Source organism: Silurus aristotelis, assembly GCF_946808225.1.
Source record: "Silurus aristotelis genome assembly, chromosome: 7".
Classification (NCBI taxonomy): domain Eukaryota; kingdom Metazoa; phylum Chordata; class Actinopteri; order Siluriformes; family Siluridae; genus Silurus; species Silurus aristotelis.
In genome coordinates, this window is record NC_139580.1 from 28520618 (window position 1) to 28541503 (window position 20886).

Below are 20886 nucleotides of genomic sequence, written 5' to 3' on the forward strand. Positions count from 1 at the left end.
AGGTCAAGACCGGAAACCTGAGTTTGCTAAGTAGTGACTTTGGAGGCAGAGCCACTTAATAAGGCACTTATTAATTGTTAATGAAATAATATATAAAATGAAAATTGTAGTTGCCATTATCTGGTAAGATTTTTTGAGATTTCATTCATGACTGACTATCAGCTTTTGCTCGCCAAATAACGTTAGCTAATCCATGTCAAGCAACGCGAGTATTAACTACATTATACTGTAAGTAGCTCATTTTTGCCCTGCCTGAGAATATAAACAGGTGTCAGGGTTAATAAAAATAGACAAATCATTAAAAGAATCTAATGGTTTACAATACAAACACAATTACAAACCATCAGCTGTCAATTATTAAAACCATCACTTAATGTTCTCCATTACAACTATTCATTCCATATGTGTTCATCATCAAATCATCATTACAAAACCTTCACCAAAGACCAGTGTAGAAACTTCCTGGAGCCTGGATGTTTTTAATGGTGTCTTCATGGTCTCTATTGGAGTCCAGTAGATATCAGTATGTGATCTACAAGTTGCCAAAGGTGTTCTGTTGCTTATTAGTGGTATCACATAATGAATGACACCAATTGAAAGGTAAAACAATGACCAGTAGAGGCATGACAATTTCAATTAAAACCAATACGACTTCCATTATAACACTTAAAACCAATATGTCTTTGTACATTTATGCTGGTTATAATATCAGTAGAGAACTCATAGTTTAGAGAACAAAATGAGCAACATGCTGGGAAAAACGGCATAGAACCTCCCTCTGAGTGTCTGTTACAACAGCATGCAAGCAGAAAGTGTTGGAAAGTCAATCATCTCATTAGCCATGAATCATCAGTATGAGTCAGTATGCATTAGTATGACTCAGGCAGGATGTATTAGTATGAGTCAGTGTGTATTCATATGAGTCAGTATGAGTCAGTATGTATTAGTATGAGTCAGGCAGGATGTATTCATATGAGTCAGTATGAGTCAGTATGTATTAGTATGAGTCAGGCAGGATGTATTAGTATGAGTCAGTATGAGTCAGTATGTATTAGTATGAGTCAGGCAGGATGTATTAGTATGAGTCAGGCAGAATGTATTAGTATGAGTCAGTATGAGTCAGTATGTATTAGTATGAGTCAGTATGGGTCGGTTTATACAGTACGCATTAATTTGAGTCTGTATGAGTCAGTATGGGTCAGTTTGCATTATCGCGAGTTCTTCTGCGACTGCACCGAGATAACTGAAGTTAAATGGCAAATTTTCCCCCCCTTGTGCTCGAGATAGATAGAGTAGGCGTTAGAAGGCGTTAGAATCAGTCAGTATGGGTTAGTATGAGTCAGTTTGCATTAGTATGCGTATGTATTAGTATGACCAAGTATAAGTCGGTATGTAATAGCATGAATTAGTATGTATAAGTGTGAATCAGAACGCATTAGTATGAGTCAGTAAGAGATGGTATGTAATAGAATAAGTCAGTATGGGTTCAGTATTAGTAAGTATGTATTACTATAAGGTGGTATGCACTAATATGGGTTCTTTGCTGGTCAGAATGGGTTCAGTATCAGTCAATGTGGGTCAGTATGGGTTTACTATAGTGTACGGGTTCACTATGAGTCAGTAAGGGGTCACTGAGGGTCAGTATGGGTTAGGTATAGTGTACGGGTTCACGATGAGTCAGTAAGGGGTCACTGTGGGTCAGTATGGGTTTAGTACAGTGTACGGGTTCACTATGAGTCAGTAAGGGGTCACTGTGGGTTAGTATGGGTTAAGTATAGTGTACAGGTTCACTATGAGTCAGTAAGGGGTCACTGTGGGTCAGTATGGGTTAAGTATAGTGTACGGGTTCACTATGAGTCAGTAAGGGGTCACTGTGGGTCAGTATGGGTTAAGTATAGTGTACGGGTTCACTATAGGTCAGTAAGGGGTCACTGTGGGTCAGTATGGGTTTAGTACAGTGCACGGGCTCACTATGAGTCAGTAAGGGGTCACTGTGGGTCAGTCTGGGTTAAGTATAGTGTACGGGTTCCCGAGTCAGTAAGGGGTCACTGCGGGTCAGTAGGGGTTTGGTACAGTGTACGGGTTCACTATGAGTCAGTAAGGGGTCACTGTGGGTCAGTATGGGTTTAGTACAGTGTATGGGTTAGCTATGAGTCAGTAAGGGGTCACTGTGGGTCAGTATGGGTTTAGTATAGTGTACGGGTTCACTATGAGTCAGTAAGAGGTCACTGTGGGTCACTATGGGTTTAGTATATTGTACGGGTTAACTATGAGTCAGTAAGAGGTCACTGTGGGTCAGTATGGGTTTAGTATAGTGTACGGGTTCACTATGAGTCAGTAAGGGGTCACTGTGGGTCAGTATGGGTTAAGTATAGTGTATGGGTTCACTATGAGTCAGTAAGGGGTCACTGTGGGTCAGTATGGGTTTAGTACAGTGCACGGGCTCACTATGAGTCGTTAAGGGGTCACTGTGGGTCAGTATGGGTTAAGTATAGTGTACGGGTTCACGAGTCAGAAAGGGGTCACTGTGGGTCAGTAGGGGTTTAGTACAGTGTACGGGTTCACGAGTCAGTAAGGGGTTACTGTGGGTCAGTATGGGTTTAGTATAGTGTACGGGTTCACTATGAGTCAGTAAGGGGTCACTGTTGGTCGGTATGGGTTTAGTATAGTGTATGGGTTTACTATGAGTCAGTAAGGGGTCACTGTGGGTCGGTATGGGTTTAGTATAGTGTATGGGTTCACTATGAGTCAGTAAGGGGTCACTGTGGGTCAGTATGGGTTTAGTACAGTGCACGGGCTCACTATGAGTCAGTAAGGGGTCACTGTGGGTCAGTATGGGTTAAGTATAGTGTACGGGTTCACGAGTCAGTAAGGGGTCACTGTGGGTCAGTAGTGGTTTAGTACAGTGTACGGGTTTACGAGTCAGTAAGGGGTTACTGTGGGTCAGTATGGGTTTAGTACAGTGTACGGGTTCACTATGAGTCAGTAAGGGGTCACTGTGGGTCGGTACGGGTTCAGTATAGTGTACGGGTTCACTATGAGTCAGTAAGAGGTCACTGTGGGTCGGTATGGGTTTAGTATAGTGTATGGGTTTACTATGAGTCAGTAAGGGGTCACTGTGGGTCGGTATGGGTTTAGTATAGTGTATGGGTTTACTATGAGTCAGTAAGGGGTCACTGTGGGTCGGTACGTTTTCAGTATCAGTCACTGTGGGTCGGTACGGGTTCAGTATAGTGTACGGGTTAACTATGAGTCAGTAAGGGGTCACTGTGGGTCGGTACGGGTTCAGTATAGTGTACGGGTTAACTATGAGTCAGTAAGGGGTCACTGTGGGTCGGTACGGGTTCAGTATAGTGTACGGGTTAACTATGAGTCAGTAAGAGGTCACTGTGGGTCGGTACGGGTTCATTATCAGCCACTGTGGGTCAGTATGGGTCTAGTATAGTGTATGGGTTTACTTTGAGTCAGTAAGGGGTCACTGTGGGTCGGTACGGGTTCAGTATCAGTCACTGTGGGTCGGTATGGGTTTAGTATAGTGTACGGGTTCACTATGAGTCAGTAAGGGGTCACTGTGGGTCGGTACGGATTCAGTATAGTGTACGGGTTCACTATGAGTCAGTAAGGGGTCACTGTGGGTCGGTATGGGTTTAGTATAGTGTATGGGTTTACTATGAGTCAGTAAGGGGTCACTGTGGGTCGGTACGTGTTCAGTATCAGTCACTGTGGGTAGGTATGGGTTTAGTATAGTGTACGGGTTTACTATGAGTCAGTAAGGGGTCACTGTGGGTCAGTATGGGTTAAGTATAGTGTATGGGTTCACTATGAGTCAGTAAGGGGTCACTGTGGGTCAGTATGGGTTTAGTATAGTGTACGGGTTAACTATGAGTCAGTAAGGGGTCACTGTGGGTCAGTATGGGATAAGTATATTGTATGGCTTCACTATGAGTCAGTAAGGGGTCACTGTGGGTCAGTATGGGTTTAGTACAGTGCACGGGCTCACTATGAGTCAGTAAGGGGTCACTGTGGGTCAGTATGGGTTAAGTATAGTGTACGGGTTCACGAGTCAGTAAGGGGTCACTGTGGGTCAGTAGGGGTTTAGTACAGTGTACGGGTTCACGAGTCAGTAAGGGGTTACTGTGGGTCAGTATGGGTTTAGTACAGTGTACGGGTTCACTATGAGTCAGTAAGGGGTCACTGTGGGTCGGTACGGGTTCAGTGTAGTGTTCGGGCTCACTATGAGTCAGTAAGGGGTCACTGTGGGTCGGTATGGGTTCAGTATCAGTCACTGTGGGTCGGTATGGGTTTAGTATAGTGTACGGGTTCACTATGAGTCAGTAAGGGGTCACTGTGGGTCGGTACGGGTTCAGTATCAGTCACTGTGGGTCGGTATGGGTTTAGTATAGTGTACGGGTTCACTATGAGTCAGTAAGGGGTCACTGTGGGTCGGTACGGGTTTAGTATAGTGTACGGGTTCACTATGAGTCAGTAAGGGGTCACTGTGGGTCGGTATGGGTTTAGTATAGTGTACGGGTTCACTATGAGTCAGTGAGGGGTCACTGTGGGTCAGTATGGTTTTAGTATCAGTCATTGTGGGTCAGTATAGGTTTAGTATAGTGTACACGTTCACTATGAGTCAGTAAGGGGTCACTGTGAGTCAGTACGGGTTTAGTATAGTGTACGGGTTCACTATGAGTCAGTAAGGGGTCACTGTGGGTCGGTACGGGTTCAGTATAGTGTACGGGTTCACTATGAGTCAGTAAGGGGTCACTGTGGGTCGGTACGGGTTCAGTATAGTGTACAGGTTCACTATGAGTCAGTAAGGGGTCACTGTGGGTCGGTACGGGTTCAGTATAGTGTACGGGTTCACTATGAGTCAGTAAGGGGTCACTGTGGGTCGGTACGGGTTCAGTATAGTGTACGGGTTCACTATGAGTCAGTAAGGGGTCACTGTGGGTCAGTATGGGTGCAGCATGGGAACATTATGGATGTTTCCCAAATGTATTCTGAATGTATCAGTGTTGTAATAATACAACATTGTTGAATACAAAACAGAACACATCAATCACGGAATGTATTATTTATTTTCTGTGGTAAATAGTACACCAATGACCTGAACCAGTCCCTCAATCAATAATTTAGTAATTAAAAAAACACTTACTGCCATTTGGGGAAATCAGTGTCATTCTTCTAAATTCTCACAATACAAAAAGTTTTTATCAGTGAATTTAATGCTTATTTCTGTACAAAACAAAGACCAGACAGTCATGGAGATTGCCCAGATCATAACTGGCAGTGAATTCGTCTCCATTTTAGGCATTTTCTACCAATTATGAAATATTTTTCCAGCAAGATTTATGAGTAGTCAGGAGTCTGATACATGAATTTATTTAGAAATTAACAAATGCACGCTCTTCAGCTCTTATATGGCATAGTAGCCAAAGGTGTGTGCTTGTGTATATATTATTTTTAGATTAGAAATATAGATGTTTATTAACTGTACTCACTTAACAGCTTCTGCACATTTTCTTTCTATACAGAGCCTTTATATTTATTTGCTGTACATATATTTGCATATTTATCTGCACTTGCCAATTTGCACAATTGCTACCATTTGCACTTCTGATAGATGCTGAATTGTATTTCGTTGCTGTGTACCTGTAATGTGCAATGGCAATAAAGTTGTGTCTGTCTGTCTGTCTGTCTGTCTGTCTGTCTGTCTGTCTGTCTGTCTGTCTGTCTGTCTGTCTGTCTATCTATCTATCTATCTATCTATCTATCTATCTATCTATCTATCTATCTATCTATCTATCTATCTATCTATCTATCTATCTATCTACCTATCTATCTATCTGCACATCATCTATTAATATGTGGATAAAATAGCTACATATATGGTACATGTTTGTTTTATATTTGCCAGGAACTTTTTTCTTGTAAGTGTATTTAAATAAGTAAATAGAAATACATTGATCCAAGATGGCGGCACGGCAGTAGCTCACAGCAGCCTCTCCGGATCCAAAATGGTGTTTTGCACTTGGTCGCACACAATAAACTATATGTGGCGAGGACACTTACTTTAGTCCTTAACTCTGTGTTGTTTAATGTAGCACCAGGGTTCTGGAGGAACATTGTCTAATTTCACTGTGTCATCAACTATATATGGAAGAAATGACAATAAAAGCTTCTTGACTTGACTTGACTGCAGAATGAAACCAATTATTTACTTAAGTAATTAGCTACTAGAACTAACTCAATTAATTAATTAGTAGAAGGACAAACAGTATTTATTGTTTAAAAGGTTCTGTCTAATGTTGAAATAGTCATTTATACAGAACCAGTACTCTTTTTATGATTCACTCCAGCCTTCAAATGCAAGAGAATTGAGAAAATTTCTTTTAATAATCTTGTCCAAACATAGAGCCAACAACTATATCGCTGACTCGTGTCGTAAAAAGCAGAGGGGTTCAAACATGGCAAAGAATTGCACCAAAATATCCTATTTGATAAACAAATTCATTGATACGCTTATAATAAGGAGTGTTATGCCAGGTCTGCACTTTATAATGGACAATCTGGACACAACAAACACAGTTTTGTATAAAGGATGAGGAAAATAATTGTTTGGTGGGTGGCAGCAGGTGCAGGCTAAGAGGAGTCTGCTCTACATCAAGCTGTGCTGTGTGTCCTAAAAGCTCCACCAGCACCACACTCACCATGTGCCTGATGAAAGTAAAACCATATACAATGCATTACTGCTTCATAGCTCCAGGGCTCCTGGTTTGAGCCCAGACTGATGTCTGCGTGGAGTTTTTCTTGTTCTCTTAGCAATTTTTTTTCACAAAAACATACAAGTGGTCTAAATCTGATGTGATGTGTGTTGTGACAAACAGCATTTCTGTAGTAACTCTACATATATCACAATGCACTACTGTATATTGCAATGCTTTATTTACTTCTTGTGCTGCTCCAATGAAAAAATGGCCACCTCGGATATTTAGTTGTCACCACAGTTGAGGAATGAGTTCAATACTAAAACTAATCACAACCACCCAATCCCATTTCTTTAAAAAAAAATTCAGTTTACACTAAAGGCCCTTTGCACCATCAATCAGCATTAGACTTCTTCGGTCGCACACCAACCCATGAGAGACCTGCTCCAAATCCGGGAAGCTGGAGAGAAACACATTATGGAAATCAAATCTGCCCTTTGTCGTAATAACACAACCTTCAAAAGCACCACGACACGCAGCCTCATGCAGGCAGGACTGTCTCTGAGACATTAACCACATATACAGTGGGGCAAAAAAGTGTTTATTCAGCCACCAATTGTGCAAGTTCTCCCATGTAAAAAGATGAGAGAGGCCTGTAATTTTCATCATAGGTACACTTCAACTATGAGAGAGAAAATAAGAATCTGCAACTGAATCTGCAATAGGTAAGCAGCTTGGTGTGAATAAATCAACTGTGGGAGCAATTATTAGAAAATGGAAGACATACAAGACCACTGATAATATCCCTCGGTCTGCATGGAGGAATGGTCCAAACTACCAGCAACAGTGTGTAATAACTTTGTGGAGACTTACAGAAAACGTTTGATCTCTGTCATTGCCAACAAGGGTATATAACAGTATCGAGATGAACGTTTGTTATTGACCAAATACTTATTTTCCACCATAATTTGCAAATAAATTCTTTAAAAATCAGACAATGTGATTTTCGGGATTTTTTTCCCCCATTTTGTCTCTCATAGTTGAAATGTACCTATGAAGAAAATTACAGGCCTCTCTCATCTTTTTACTTGGGAGAACTTGCACAATTGGTGGCTGACTAAATACTTTTTTGCCCCACTGTACTTATGTCCTGCATTATGTATATTATCTGCTGGGTTGACAAAACGAATATGATTTATCTGACTTATACACAGTACCTGACACAGTACAACCACAGTCCAATGCTTACAGAGATTAAGAGGTTATAAACTTGGAATGTGTATGTTAACTGCCTATAAATGTGTTCCTTATAATTGTAAGTTTATCCCTAATGGGTAAGACAATAGTGACTGTGGTGAGTACGGGTGGTGAAAGATTGTATGAGGAAGTAACCTTGAGAGGAACCAAACTCCAAAAGGGAACTCATCCTCATCCTCAACACTGAATATACATTCATTTCATTTATTAATGTTACAGATTACAGGTTATAATTGAGGTGTTCAGTAAAGGGCGCTGTTCATGCAAACTGTGGTCCTGAATCATTGTAGCAGACTGTTAATATTAATTACAATTTTATTCCTCCTTAAAGTTCTTGAGATGCTCAGGAATTAATGGATCTTTAGGCTGTTAATGTGGAACCATTCTAACACAGGGTGGTCTGCAGTTGAAGAGAACTCCAGCCATAGGTGGATAAATCAGACAGTTAAGAAAGGGGAGGATGGTTTTCCAGTCCATTACGAAGAATTAGAGTTTTCATTGCTGTATAAAATGCAGACTTCTAGCTTTAATTTCAGCTTTTTATGTGCATCTGTTCTGACCCCCACTTTTTAAAGAGCCAAAAGTAGCCAGATAATTAGTCCTACTCATTTGTTCCAAAGTTTAGAAGTGTGTTCTTTTAAATTTATATGATAAGCAAGTGTTCACTCTTAATATGAAGTCCCAAGAGCTGTGAATGCCAGACAAGATGCTTCATTAGACTAAAAAAATCTAAGATTATAGAGGGAGAGGGAAAGTAAAAACACTAGGTGTGGCCAAATCTATTATTTGTTCCATTTTCAAGAAGGATAAATTAGGTTACCTGAAGAACACGAACATTACCAGAAGCAGGGGCTGATCTAGAAAATGATTTATGTTGTGGCAATTATTCATGTTGTGTCACTAAAACGAAGCAGTTAATGAGTTATTTGTCCTGACTACGCTTTAATAGAAAGACGAGATTTTTTGGTCACCTTTGCCGTAAATCGGAAAACTCATTACATTTATATTTTATGTATTGGGATGCAGTTGCAACGGTTGCCACCCTGTGCCACAGTGGTAGATCGCCCCTGTACAGAAGACCACAGAATACAACTGTCGCATTTAAAAATAATTCATCCCCTTGTAAAAAAAAGGAAAAGGCCATTCAAGAGATCTGACCAGAGGAAGAACACTCTCAAGGGGATCAAGTTTCAAAGACAACAATTAAGAAAAGACTTCACCAGAGTGCATACAGAGGGTTTAGCACAATACATGCGCCAGTGTTGATCCTCAAAAACAGGATGAGCATGTTAGATTTTACCAAGAACAAACCTCCTTTAGACAGATGAGTCAAATATCAACACTTAGCAGAACAACAGGGAGAAGAAGAGTACAGAGATTGAAGAAAATGATCTGAAGTGTATTGTGTGGGTGTGCACAGCTGACAGTGAAACTGATTCTCTTGTATTTATTGCTGATGTGATTTCTGACAAAACCAGCAATGTGACTTGTGAGGTATATAGGGCTGTAATAAATGGTTCACAATGCTGCAGTTCAGTTGCTGAATGCAAATCTGAGGATGAAACGCCCCTGGAGGCAGGAAGTGACGGTAAAGACCATGACAGTAAGTGTCGTCACACTTTAAACAATCGAGCTGCTCTGTGGTTATGCATTTCAAAAGTTCAGCGTTTTAAAATCCCTGACATTTCTACAGAAAAATAAGAGAAAAAAGCAGAGAAGGAAGTCTCTAACTCTGGTACTGCTTTAGATGTTAATGGTGTTTGATCTCATCCACCCCATTTCACCTTGTCATTCCTCTAGTGAGCTCCTGATACTAGCTGAGCACATGTTTAGTTCAGTGGTTAATATGTTTACCACTGGTTAATAACTTCTGAGGGTCTTTGAAAGGTCATAAGTTCAATTCCTAGCACCACTGAGTTGCCACTGCTGGGCTCCTGAGCAAGGCCCTTAACCCTCACCTGCTCAGTATATAATTCAGTCACGTATGGCCCTTATTTTAAGACAATGTTATGTAATTTAGAATCTATAAACCCAAACCTTGTGGTAGCTAATGAATGTGAAAGTTTATGGGTTCAATTACCAACACTGACAAGCTATAAATGATGGGCCATTGAAAAAAGCCCTTAACCCTTTAATTGCATAAAATGAGATCATTCTATAAACCCAAACCTTGTACGAGTCAAAGAGTATCGGTTCAATTCCCAACACTGCCAAGCTGCAGCTACTTTGTTGGATGCTTTTCTCCAATGTGCAGCAAATGACCAAAAAACAAGTGAAGGCTGGTGGTGGGATGTGGATCGGAAGTCAATCCCAGGAACTCTGAGGTGGAAATACTTCCTGGATGAGATGCCAGTTAATCACAGAACACATATTCACACATATTTACCGGAACCAGTGCACCTGTATGTTTAAGGTTTTGAGAGAAAACCTGTGCACACAATCAAACCTAGCATCTCTGAGGCATCCATGATGACTTGGCAGAGAGTGCTGCAGTGCCAGCACAGCTTTCAGGTCTCTTTGAAGCTCCTAAAACTTTTAACATCTCCATAAGGATTTCAGTCCTCCAACAAGCCAATCAATAAGGCCATGATTCACTGGGTGGTCTTTTGTTTCAACTTTTAATATCACACATCAATCCAGGACGGCATGCTCCAGCTCGAACGACTAACGCTCACTGATTTGCAAGGAAAAAGATTAAATAAAACCATATGTTCTTTTTCCTGTTCTGTCTCTAGGAAGATGGAGCTTTACCTCTGCCATGTTAATCCGTATTCTATGTAACTCTCAGGATTCGCCTCGGTCTCCGTAGTGTTGTGATACGTCATATTCACGTTGATTCACATGCTGCGAGAACGCGCTCGAGAAACATTTAAGAGAGGAGAATCTACATCAATACACATATCAAACATTGGTCACAAATTATTGGTAATTTTTATAAATAATAAAAGCACATCTACTAATAATTCTATATAAATAAATCCTTTTTTATCGATGCAAATATGCTGAAAACGGCGAACCCCGATACAAATGCCAACGTGTATCCGATGCACTCGCTCAATTTTAGTATCCCTACTCACCGGTGGAAAAGGTGAAATTTCTATTTCACATGTTTGTGCTCAGGTTAATTAAGGGCCTTATAAATGATGCCTAAATGTGTCATTCCTTGTTAAACGTGAAGAGGAAGCGTGCAGAGGATGAAGCCAGAGAGACAGCGATGTCAGGAAAAGTCAACACGTTCCTAATTAATCAACATAAACTCATGAAGTGAGAGACAGCAAGCGGCGATGAAGCCAAAATCCACAAAAAAAAACATCGTTTCAGAGAACGAGGATTAAATGCATGAAAGCTTTTACATTCACACTTAGAAATGAAGGTCTAGCTGAGACAAATGCATGTGCGTGTAAATTGTTCTATTTTTATTAGCTGTTAAAGTAGCTTGACATGAACCTACATGATGTCCTTTGATTTGTTGAACTGCAGTAGCTAATATTAGCTAACGTTCGTGTGCGCGCGTGTGTTCCGACTAAAGGACGGTCCATCTCTGGCTCTGTGAACCTGCAGACCAAAAGCTAATTATGAGACTGCAGCCGACTCGTCTCGCATCTTTCTCTCTCTCTCATCCCGAGCCACATGACCCTGCTAATGCCTTCTCTCCCTCCTGATCTCTCCAGCACAGCGGCAGACTTCCTGTGACACACAGCAAGCTAAACCAGCTGCTCTCTCCCTCTCGCTGTTATGTCTTCATCTATGCCTAGATCTTGGTGTTCCTTCAATATGTCAGGCCTTCTTGCCCGGCGTTCCCGCATGACACGCTCGGAAGACGCACGGCACAAGCTGAAGTCATGAAATGTGCATTTATTGTCGTATTCTAATGTTGGTATGATTTTAAAACACCCCCCCCACCCATTTTTTTTTTAAGAATATAAACAAAGACAAAACCAATAGGGAAAAAAGTGATAGTTTAACCGTTTTAGGTATATGTACTGCACAGAGCAGGGATCGTGTTGAAAGCAGGCAAACCTTGAACTGTAGGTAAACTACATCTGGGAAACCTAGTAGATGTGGTGGTGTTTTTGGTGATCTAAATGCACTCATGCACATTTTTCACTGCCAAAGCCTTAATATTTATAACATCTCAAGGAATTTTTCTTTGCCATTGTCGCCAATGGCTTGTCATCAGGGATAAACAATTCTACATACTTATAGGCACTAAACTTACACATTCTATTATACCACTTTATAACTGCTTTATCTGTGTAAAACTGCTTCGAAATGCTCTTTACAAATGAAAATAAATTGCATTTTTTATTTATTTTTTGCTGTACATTTATTAAGCATATTTATCTGCACTTGTCAATTTGCACAATTGCTACCATTTCCATCTATCTGTCAGTGATGGATGAAGTACACAAACTACTCAGATGAGTAAAAGTAGAGATCCACTTGGTAAAATATGACTCCAGTCAAAGGAAAAGTGTCCCTTTAAACTTTCACTTGAGTACAAGTACGAAAGTATTTGCTTTCAAAGGTCTTTCAGTATCCAAAGTACTATGATTTATTATCATTTTTATCACAATACTCTTTGCTCAGCTCAACTCAGCTTATGTGAAAAGATTGTAATGTGACTCTCAGCACAACAATCTATAAATATAATGATATTAATGAGTAAAACACTGATTGAGTTCTATTACAATTATCATGAGCCCAAAACATTATTTTCAACTACTTCAAATAAAAACGTGTAAATGAGGTCACGTGTGTTGTGGCAAGTTCGAGTCTGAAGTTTTTACCATCATTTCTTCTTCTTTTGGCTTCTCCCATTAGGGGGCGCCACAGCGGAATTGTCCGTCTCCATACCCCCCTGTCCTCTACATCTGCCTCTTTCAACCCAACTACCTGCATATCTTACCTCACCACATCCATAAACCTCCTCCTTGGCCTTCATCTTGTCTCCAAAACGTCCTACATGCGCTGTCCCTCTAATAAACTCATTTCTAATCCTGTCCATCGTCGTCACTCCCAACGAACACCTCAACATCTTCAGCTCTGCTACCTCCAGCCCCACTTCATTCCACTCCAGTTCAACTGTTTTAACAGTAGTAATTATTTTCTCTGTGTGAGTTTCTTTCTCAGGTATTTCAGCACCTTGTTTCTTCTCATCGTGGGGAGAATGAGATAGACAAAAAAATCTACATATTCTGTAAAATGATATAATTGCTTCTGTTTTTGAGAGACACAAGCATTTTTATTTAGTTTCTATGCAACAAACTCGGTAACGTTACAGCCTGAAGATTTTGACCAAACGTCAACTTCTTCTTCTTCTTCTACTTTCGGATTCTCCCATTAGGGGTCGCCACAGCGGATCGTCCGTCTCCACACCCCCCTGTCCTCTACATCTGCCTGGGAATCCCACTGTGAATCATTCGTCTCCAGTTGACGTCGACTAAACAAATAGTCTCTAGGTTACGTATGTAACCTAGTTCCCTTTCAGGAACTCTAACTGCGTTCCTGAAAGGGAACAAAGTTTTGTAAAATCACAGTGAAACACTGGTCACTTAATAAATACACACAGAAATATCTGTCTAATATCTCTTTCCTATAATGAGATTACAATTACACAAATACAGCTCGGACATTTTTTTCCTGATATTTGTAACCGGAAATTTTTAATAATTTTATGATTTATATCTTCTTATTCTATTGGCAGTTTATTCTGCTTCAGACCATTTTGCATGTCAATTGAACACCTGAAATAAAAAGACTGAAGAATTAGTTTAATATGCTTAATTTTGGATTATTTATTTATTTATCTTGCAACAGGAAATACCTCAAAGTTGGAGAATTGTAATGCCTCACTATCTGGATGCTTCAGTAAGCTCATTAACACGCTCCAGTTAGTCAAGAATGCAGAAGATATGACCACATCACCCCTCCACACTTCATTTTCACCCAGTCTAATTTCACACTGATTATAACATTATTGTCCTCTAAAGCACGGAATTGTCTCATGCCTCTGTACCTAAGTGAAATTCTGGTCTTTTATTATTTGTCGCATCTGCTTTGATTAAAAGGTGCAGGCTCTTTGTTGGTAACATTAAAAAGTAAAGACTATAGAACAGGGGGAAGAGCTTTCTCTGGGAAAGACCTTCAGTTACGGAACAGCTTTCCAATTAGTTTTGGGGAAACAACGTTTTTTTTTAGTCAAGCCTTTTGTGTTTATGTTTTTTCAGAGGTTTTTCTGGAGGGTTCACATTTAGGGTTCACATTTAGAGTGGCTGGAGCTTTATAAATCAGAGTTCCCTCATGTCTGTGATATATTCAGGCGCTCCCTTTTAGTTATGCTGCCATAAGTGGTCTTGCCAGAAACCTTGCTATTCACAATGCTATTCATATTTGTCATTAACCATTATGTTAAAAATACCCAATATACAAGGGGCGTTCAAATCAAACCAGGACTTTTGAGTTTATAAGTAAAAGACCAAACTTGTGGAATAGTGAAAACTGCATTTATTTTTTGACAAACTCCCTGCTAACAACTAACAACTGGAAAGCCTGCTTTACTTCATCACCAGGGAACCACTACGACCAGGATCTGGAGCATGACTGATTGCCATCTTTGATGCATTTACACCATTCAAACATCTTACTGCATCTCATCACCATACTGCACTCAAAGTCTTCTGTCTGTATCCACGGATTTTACACCTTCGTTTATAACAAACTTCAGAACTGGACACACTAGTCACTTAGTACTGCGTGTAGTATCGCCACACTAGCATCCATTTATATACCTGTAACATTAAAAGTCCCGATTTGACTTGAACGCCCCTCAATATTAGTGTTCCTTTCTCTCTAGCCAGACCCCAAAAGCATTTTAAGGACCTACCAGAACTATCCTGATTCACTACTTCTTGAAGTTCTTAGCACAACCACTCGCTGCTGCTGAAGATGGCTCTAAATTGACAGCCAAGAGGTACCACTTAAAAATCATGAAAATGGCTTTGGATTGCAAATAATATGAAAAATGTTGGTGTCCATCTTTTTTCACATGTTCGCAAAGTTAATCCTGGTGTGCAGTTTGTGGTCCTCTTCAACTCTTTTTTCTTTCGTTAGGTGAGACAGGACTTCACATACCTGGTAGCCAGGTTTGGCCTCACTGAGGTTTCTCCTAGCAGGTGTGATAGTAGTTTGTTCCTGTTTGGATTTTTGTATTGACCGGAATCTTTTTAGTGAGTTGTAAATACTTTCCTAATGTCTGAATAAATGCAAAGTGCAGTTCCACCTCATTTGGTGTATGATGCTGGCCCAACCTGGTCTTCTATTGGTATCCTTTGGTACTTCCTCAAGTCTGTACATGCTCTGTTCTTAGTTATGCGCCACTGACAATTTAATTTCCCTGTTTTTAGCATTTTGCTTTACTTTTTGTTGAGTTGTTACTTTAGCGATTGTCTTCTTTTTTTTTTGTCTTCTTCTTCTTTCGGCTTCTCCCATTAGGGGGGTGCCACAGTAGATCATCCGTCTCCCCAACCCCCTGTCCTCTACATCTGCCTCTTTCAACCCAACCAGCATGTCTTCCCTCACAACATCCATACACTTCCTCCTTAGTCTTCCTCTTTTCCTCCTTCCTGGTGGCTCCATCCTCAGCATTCTTCTACTGATATACCCCATGTCCCTCCTCTGCACATATCCAAACCATCTCAATCTCACCTACCTTGCTTTGTCTCCAAAACGTCCTACATGCACTGTCCCTCTTATAAACGTATTTCTAATTAGAGATTGTAGATATTTAATTTAATGTTTTAATCACTAGATTTTAATGTTTAATGTCATTTGTGTAGTGCTTTTGACAGTACACATTGTCCCAAAGCAGTTTTACAGATATTTCTGTTAAAACTTCTGAACAGAAGTTTTTGAGTTCAAATCCCACTCATGGCCCCTTAACCCTCAAGTTCTTACTTAGATAGATAAGATAATTGCAATTTACTCTGGATAAGGGTGTCTTTTTCACAGTGGCAACCTTACTGTAGATGGTATGAGGAAGAAACCTTGAGAGGAACCAGACTCAAAATTGAGCCCCTTCTCATCTGGGTGACACATAATGTCTATTCATTATAGTTCTATTGTTTATTGTTTTTTACGGTTGAAGGTTAAGGTGGAACGATCCTCAGCTAAAGTTTCCTCTAATTTAAAATAAATGAATAGGTCAAGCTGGGTTTTTATTGTTTTGTGGGTTTGGCTGTGACATGTTTTGGATTGTAAAGTCCAGCAGGCTGAGGGAACTTCTCTCTGGGGTTCGCTCATGCTATTTTAGATCTGGGGTTTTGTATCACTTTTTTCCTGATGGTGAATGAAAATTAATAGTTATTATTAATGTAATTATTAGTGGGAAAATATTTCATTGTACATGTATTACATTTTGATTCAATATGGCCTACAGTGTGTTAATTATGTCTTTGCTCTATTTATTGAACCCTTCGTTTGTAAACAGATCCCTGAGCTCAAGTTTACAGAGTGCAATGGGCTTTTAGAACCAATTGAAAGATATTTAAGCAGATTTGATCGTTCTTATAGTCCTAAAAGGCCATGCATTACAACATTGTTTTATTTCTTGCTTTCTTGTGACCTTGACATGACAAAAGTTCGTGATCACTATTTAATTTTGCTCTGTATTCGGCATAAGAGCGTGTTCTAGAAGCAGCAACATGGATAAACACCATAACCATTTGCGGCAGGAGAAGAAATATCGTGATACCAAGAGAACAACTGTTATGTCGAGATCACAAGAAAATGTATTTATGATCACAAGAAAACAAGAGAGAAAGAGAATCTTAGAATGCATGGCCTCTAGGACTTCCATACTTTTCTAATGGGGCAAAAATCTATTTTTGTTTTGTCGGGTCATGCACAGCATTTATACTTAATCCATCTTTACACTATGTGTAGTTCTGGTGTGTGTTTGCTCTTTTGGTCCGAACCTCTTACGCAATGGTAGATCAGATTTACCCCAATTACTACGTATATATAGTCGAGGGTGAGTTCAGAGAAAAGGATAAAAGAAGCCATGTAAAGTTTAGCGAGTGTGAGTGCAGTGCCTCAGGGACAGACGCAGCAGAACAACAAATTGGCCCGTTACATAATGGGGAACTGAGTCACGTGACTCACTGCATTAATGGAAGCAGAACAAAAAGAGTGCACGTGAAGCCTGTGTGCGTGGAACACATCGGCCGTTTTTGTCGCTTCAGGAACAATTTACAGTGTGTGTGTGTGTGTGTGTGTGTGTGTGTGTGTGTGTGTGTGTGTGTGTGTGTGTGTACCTGCCTGATGTACAATTCTGGAAGTAACACAAAAGCTCCACCTTTAGTGTGTGTGTGTGTGTGTGTGTGTGTGTGTGATACAGATAGAGAACCTCTCAGAAAAGAAGCAGAAAGAAGCAGCGAGCAGTTTACTTTTACAGAGGGAAGCTTCAGCTCTTCCCTGCTGGGCTGATATAAATACACACTGCAATCTCTCTCTCTCACACACACACACACACACACACACACACACACACACACACACACACACACACACACACATATTTGCAAAGCCCTGACGGCTCTTGCTTCTAGACACACACATGCACTTGTTATGAAGGTTGCTTTGAATGTGTTTCTGGGTGTTCGCCATCTAATAAAATAAATATCACAGCAGTAATTATGGTACTGCAACACACACACACACACACACACACACACACACACACACACACACTTACATTTACAACATTTGGCAGTCGTGGTTAGCCTTATCCAGAGCGACATACATTGATCTCATTCATACAATTGAACACATACGGGGTTAGGGGCCTTGCTCAGGGGCCCAGCTTGGTGTGGCTGGGATTTGAACTCATGACCTTAACCACTAAGCTTCCACCTCTGACACACACCACACACATACACGTGTCAGATTATAAAGAAACACTTTTCTAACACTCGGGAAAGAATGTGGTGTGTTTGTGTGTGTGTGTGTGTCTCTAATCTATAGTACGATTTCCTGTGGTGGCCCAGAAGCAGCTCAGAAGCTCTCAATGACTCAGAATTAGATTTTTTTTTTTCGTTCTGATGATGATATAAGATGATATACACCAAAAGTGACTCACCAGGTCTTTGGAGGTTCCAAGCCTCTTGAGTCCATCCAGAGGCAGAAGGTCGGCCGAGTCCTTGTGTGTGAACTGGGTGGCCTGCTTCAGTCTTCTCTGCTGGTGCATGATGGCTTTATCTCTCAGCTCGACCTCACGTTTCTTGGACTCACTCATGGTTTCTCTTGACCCAACACAACTCAACCCAGCCTTAAGGCTCCTCTCGCTTCAGCACTGTACCTTCAGAGCTCAGAGCTCCACGCAGCAATGGTGTGACCCTGGAGCTCAGCGAGGTTCACAGATACCAGATTCCTGCATTTGATTGGTTTTTAAAAGAACAATGACATCCTGTGAGGAGTCTCCAGATGCTCAGCCAAAAAATTCTCCTGATGGAGAAGATTCACCTTCAGCGCTGGTGAGAGGACGAAGCACTCAGGTTCCTGGTGGTGCTGAACGATGTTCAGGCTGAGCAGTAAGTCTGTGTGTGTGTGTGAGGAGCTCACTGTCCTTGCAACACCGCAGAGCCGTGCATCCTCCTCCCTCCCTCTCTCTCTCTCTCTCTCTCTCTCTTGTCCTACTGTCGTTCGTTCTCAGCGACCCCCTCTGTCTCGCTCTTTGCGTCCCCATTAGCTCTCGAAGTCACTCGTCTCTACAAGGCTTCGCTCGTCCTGCACTTCCTGAGTCAGTTTACACGCTTGACTCATGTCATCTCTCTCGCTCTCTATCACACTCTCTCCCTCTACCTATTTCCCCTCTCTACTCCTCTTTTTTCTCACCCTTTACCTCTCTTTCTCTTTCCTTAACTCTACAGTACCTACCCCTATATTTCTCTCTCTCTCTCTCTCTCTCTCTCTCTCTCTCTCTCTCTCTCTCTCTCTCTCTCTAGCTTTCTTTCTTTTTCTTTCTTTCTTTCTTTCTTTCTTTCTTTCTTTCTTTCTTTCTTTTATCTCTACCTCTACCTATCCCCCTCTCTCTTTCACTTTCACCCTCTTCCTGTCTCTCTCTATCTCTATCTCTCTTTTTCTCACACTACATCTCTTTTCTCTCTCCATCTCTTTCTACCTATCTCTATTCCTCTACTTACTACTATCCCCCTCTCTTTTCTTCTCTCTGTCTACCTATTCTCTCCCTCTCCTTCTTTCTTTCTCTCTATATCTACCCCCTCTTTCTCTACATTTAGCCCTCTTTCTTTCTCTTTCTACCTTCCTTTCTCTTCTTCTCTCTCTCTCTCTCTCTCTCTCTCTCTCTCTCTCTCTCTCTCTCTCTCTCTCTCTCTCTCTCTCTCTCTACATCTCCCTTTCTTGTTACCTCTACTGATATTCCTATGGGAACCATGTGACCTGTTGGAAGCTGTACAGAAGAAAAAAACTGCTACGATCTGAACGTCGCTCCTGACCTCCGATACAAAGAGCTATCAAGGTTGTTGATGCAGGAGAACGTTAGAATGGGACGCATTTCCATTGTCCATGAAACATGAGCCTCTTACACACTTTATTCTTCAAAAACACAAACATTACTGGGGCAAAGGTCTTCTTCCTGGAGAATAGTGAGGAAGTGATGGAGAATAAAGGATTATTATATAACAATTAGATGCAGACATTAAACATTTGATCATTTTACACTTTAGAATGGTGATATTTTATTGTGAAAATCTCAAAAATACAAATATAAAAATAAGGTGAATAATCTTATACGAAATACTACATAAATTCCACTATATTGCAAATCGGGTTTATGAAACACCTGCTGAAATAAAGAAATCTGCCAATTAATTTATTCGTTTTTTTTTTTTTTCCCTACATGTTCTGAAATGCTTTTCACATGAAGAAACAGTGCCACATAGTGGCAATATAATAAAAGCCAAGGAGCTGATGTGTAGAATATAGTGTAACACCACACATCTCATTCCACATTTAGTCTCTTATAATAAACCCCATTCTTCTGGGAAGATGTTTCACTAGAGTTTGTGAAGATCTATTTAGCTACAAGGGTGTTAGTAAAGTTAGGTACTAATGTAGGTGAGGCGGTAAGGAAGCCTGGGGTGCAGTCAGCATTCACTTTCATCCCAAAGGTGTTCAGCAGGGTTCTTTAGGATTTAGCACTTCTCCTTTGCCCAGATAATCCATCCACCTAACAGGTGTGGCAGATCAAGATGCTGATTAGACACCATGATTACTGCACAGGTGTGCCTTAGGATGGCCACAATAAAAGGTCACTCTGAAATGTGCAGTTTTACTGTATTGGGGGGTTCGGGGAGGTCCAAAAAACAAGTCAATATCTAGTGTGACCACATTTGCCTCTCAAATGAGGCAGAAAACACCTCTTCAAAGTGCAAGAAGCAACCGAATGTTAGCATTTGCCCACTCAAGTCGGTTACAATGATGAACTGCAGTCAGGTCGAGACCCCGATGAGGACGACGAGCATGCAGATGAGCTTCCCTGAGATGCTTTTTGACAGTTTAAGCAAAAATTCTTTGGTTATGCAAACCCAGCTGTCCGGGTGGCTGGTCTCAGACAATCTTGGGGGTGAAAATGCTGGATGTGGAGGTCCTGGGCTGGTGTGGATTCACGTGGACTGTGGTTGCGAGGCCCATTGGATGTATGGCTAAATTCTCTGAAACGACTTTGGAGACCGCATGCCAATCGCACGCTCCCTCAAAACTTGCGACATCTGTGGCATCGTGATATGTCTGACATATCATTACGTTTCCATGAAACACGGTTCCTGAGGATCATTGTGGCGTGGAGCTGATCTTTATCTATCAACATTTATTCTGTTACTTTACAGACTTTCAGGTTAGA

General features: G+C 40.9%; 1 protein-coding gene across 1 annotated transcript in view; it reads right to left on the bottom strand.

Moving 5' to 3' along the window:
* nrip2 (nuclear receptor interacting protein 2) overlaps positions 1-19382 on the bottom strand; it is a 39365-nt gene extending 19983 nt beyond the window's left edge. The window contains exon 1 of the mRNA XM_083546497.1: positions 18106-19382. Coding sequence (XP_083402623.1) covers positions 18106-18261 — 156 coding nt within the window. The 5' untranslated portion in view covers positions 18262-19382. The remainder of the gene's footprint in view (positions 1-18105) is intronic.
* Positions 19383-20886: the final 1504 nt, after the last annotated feature.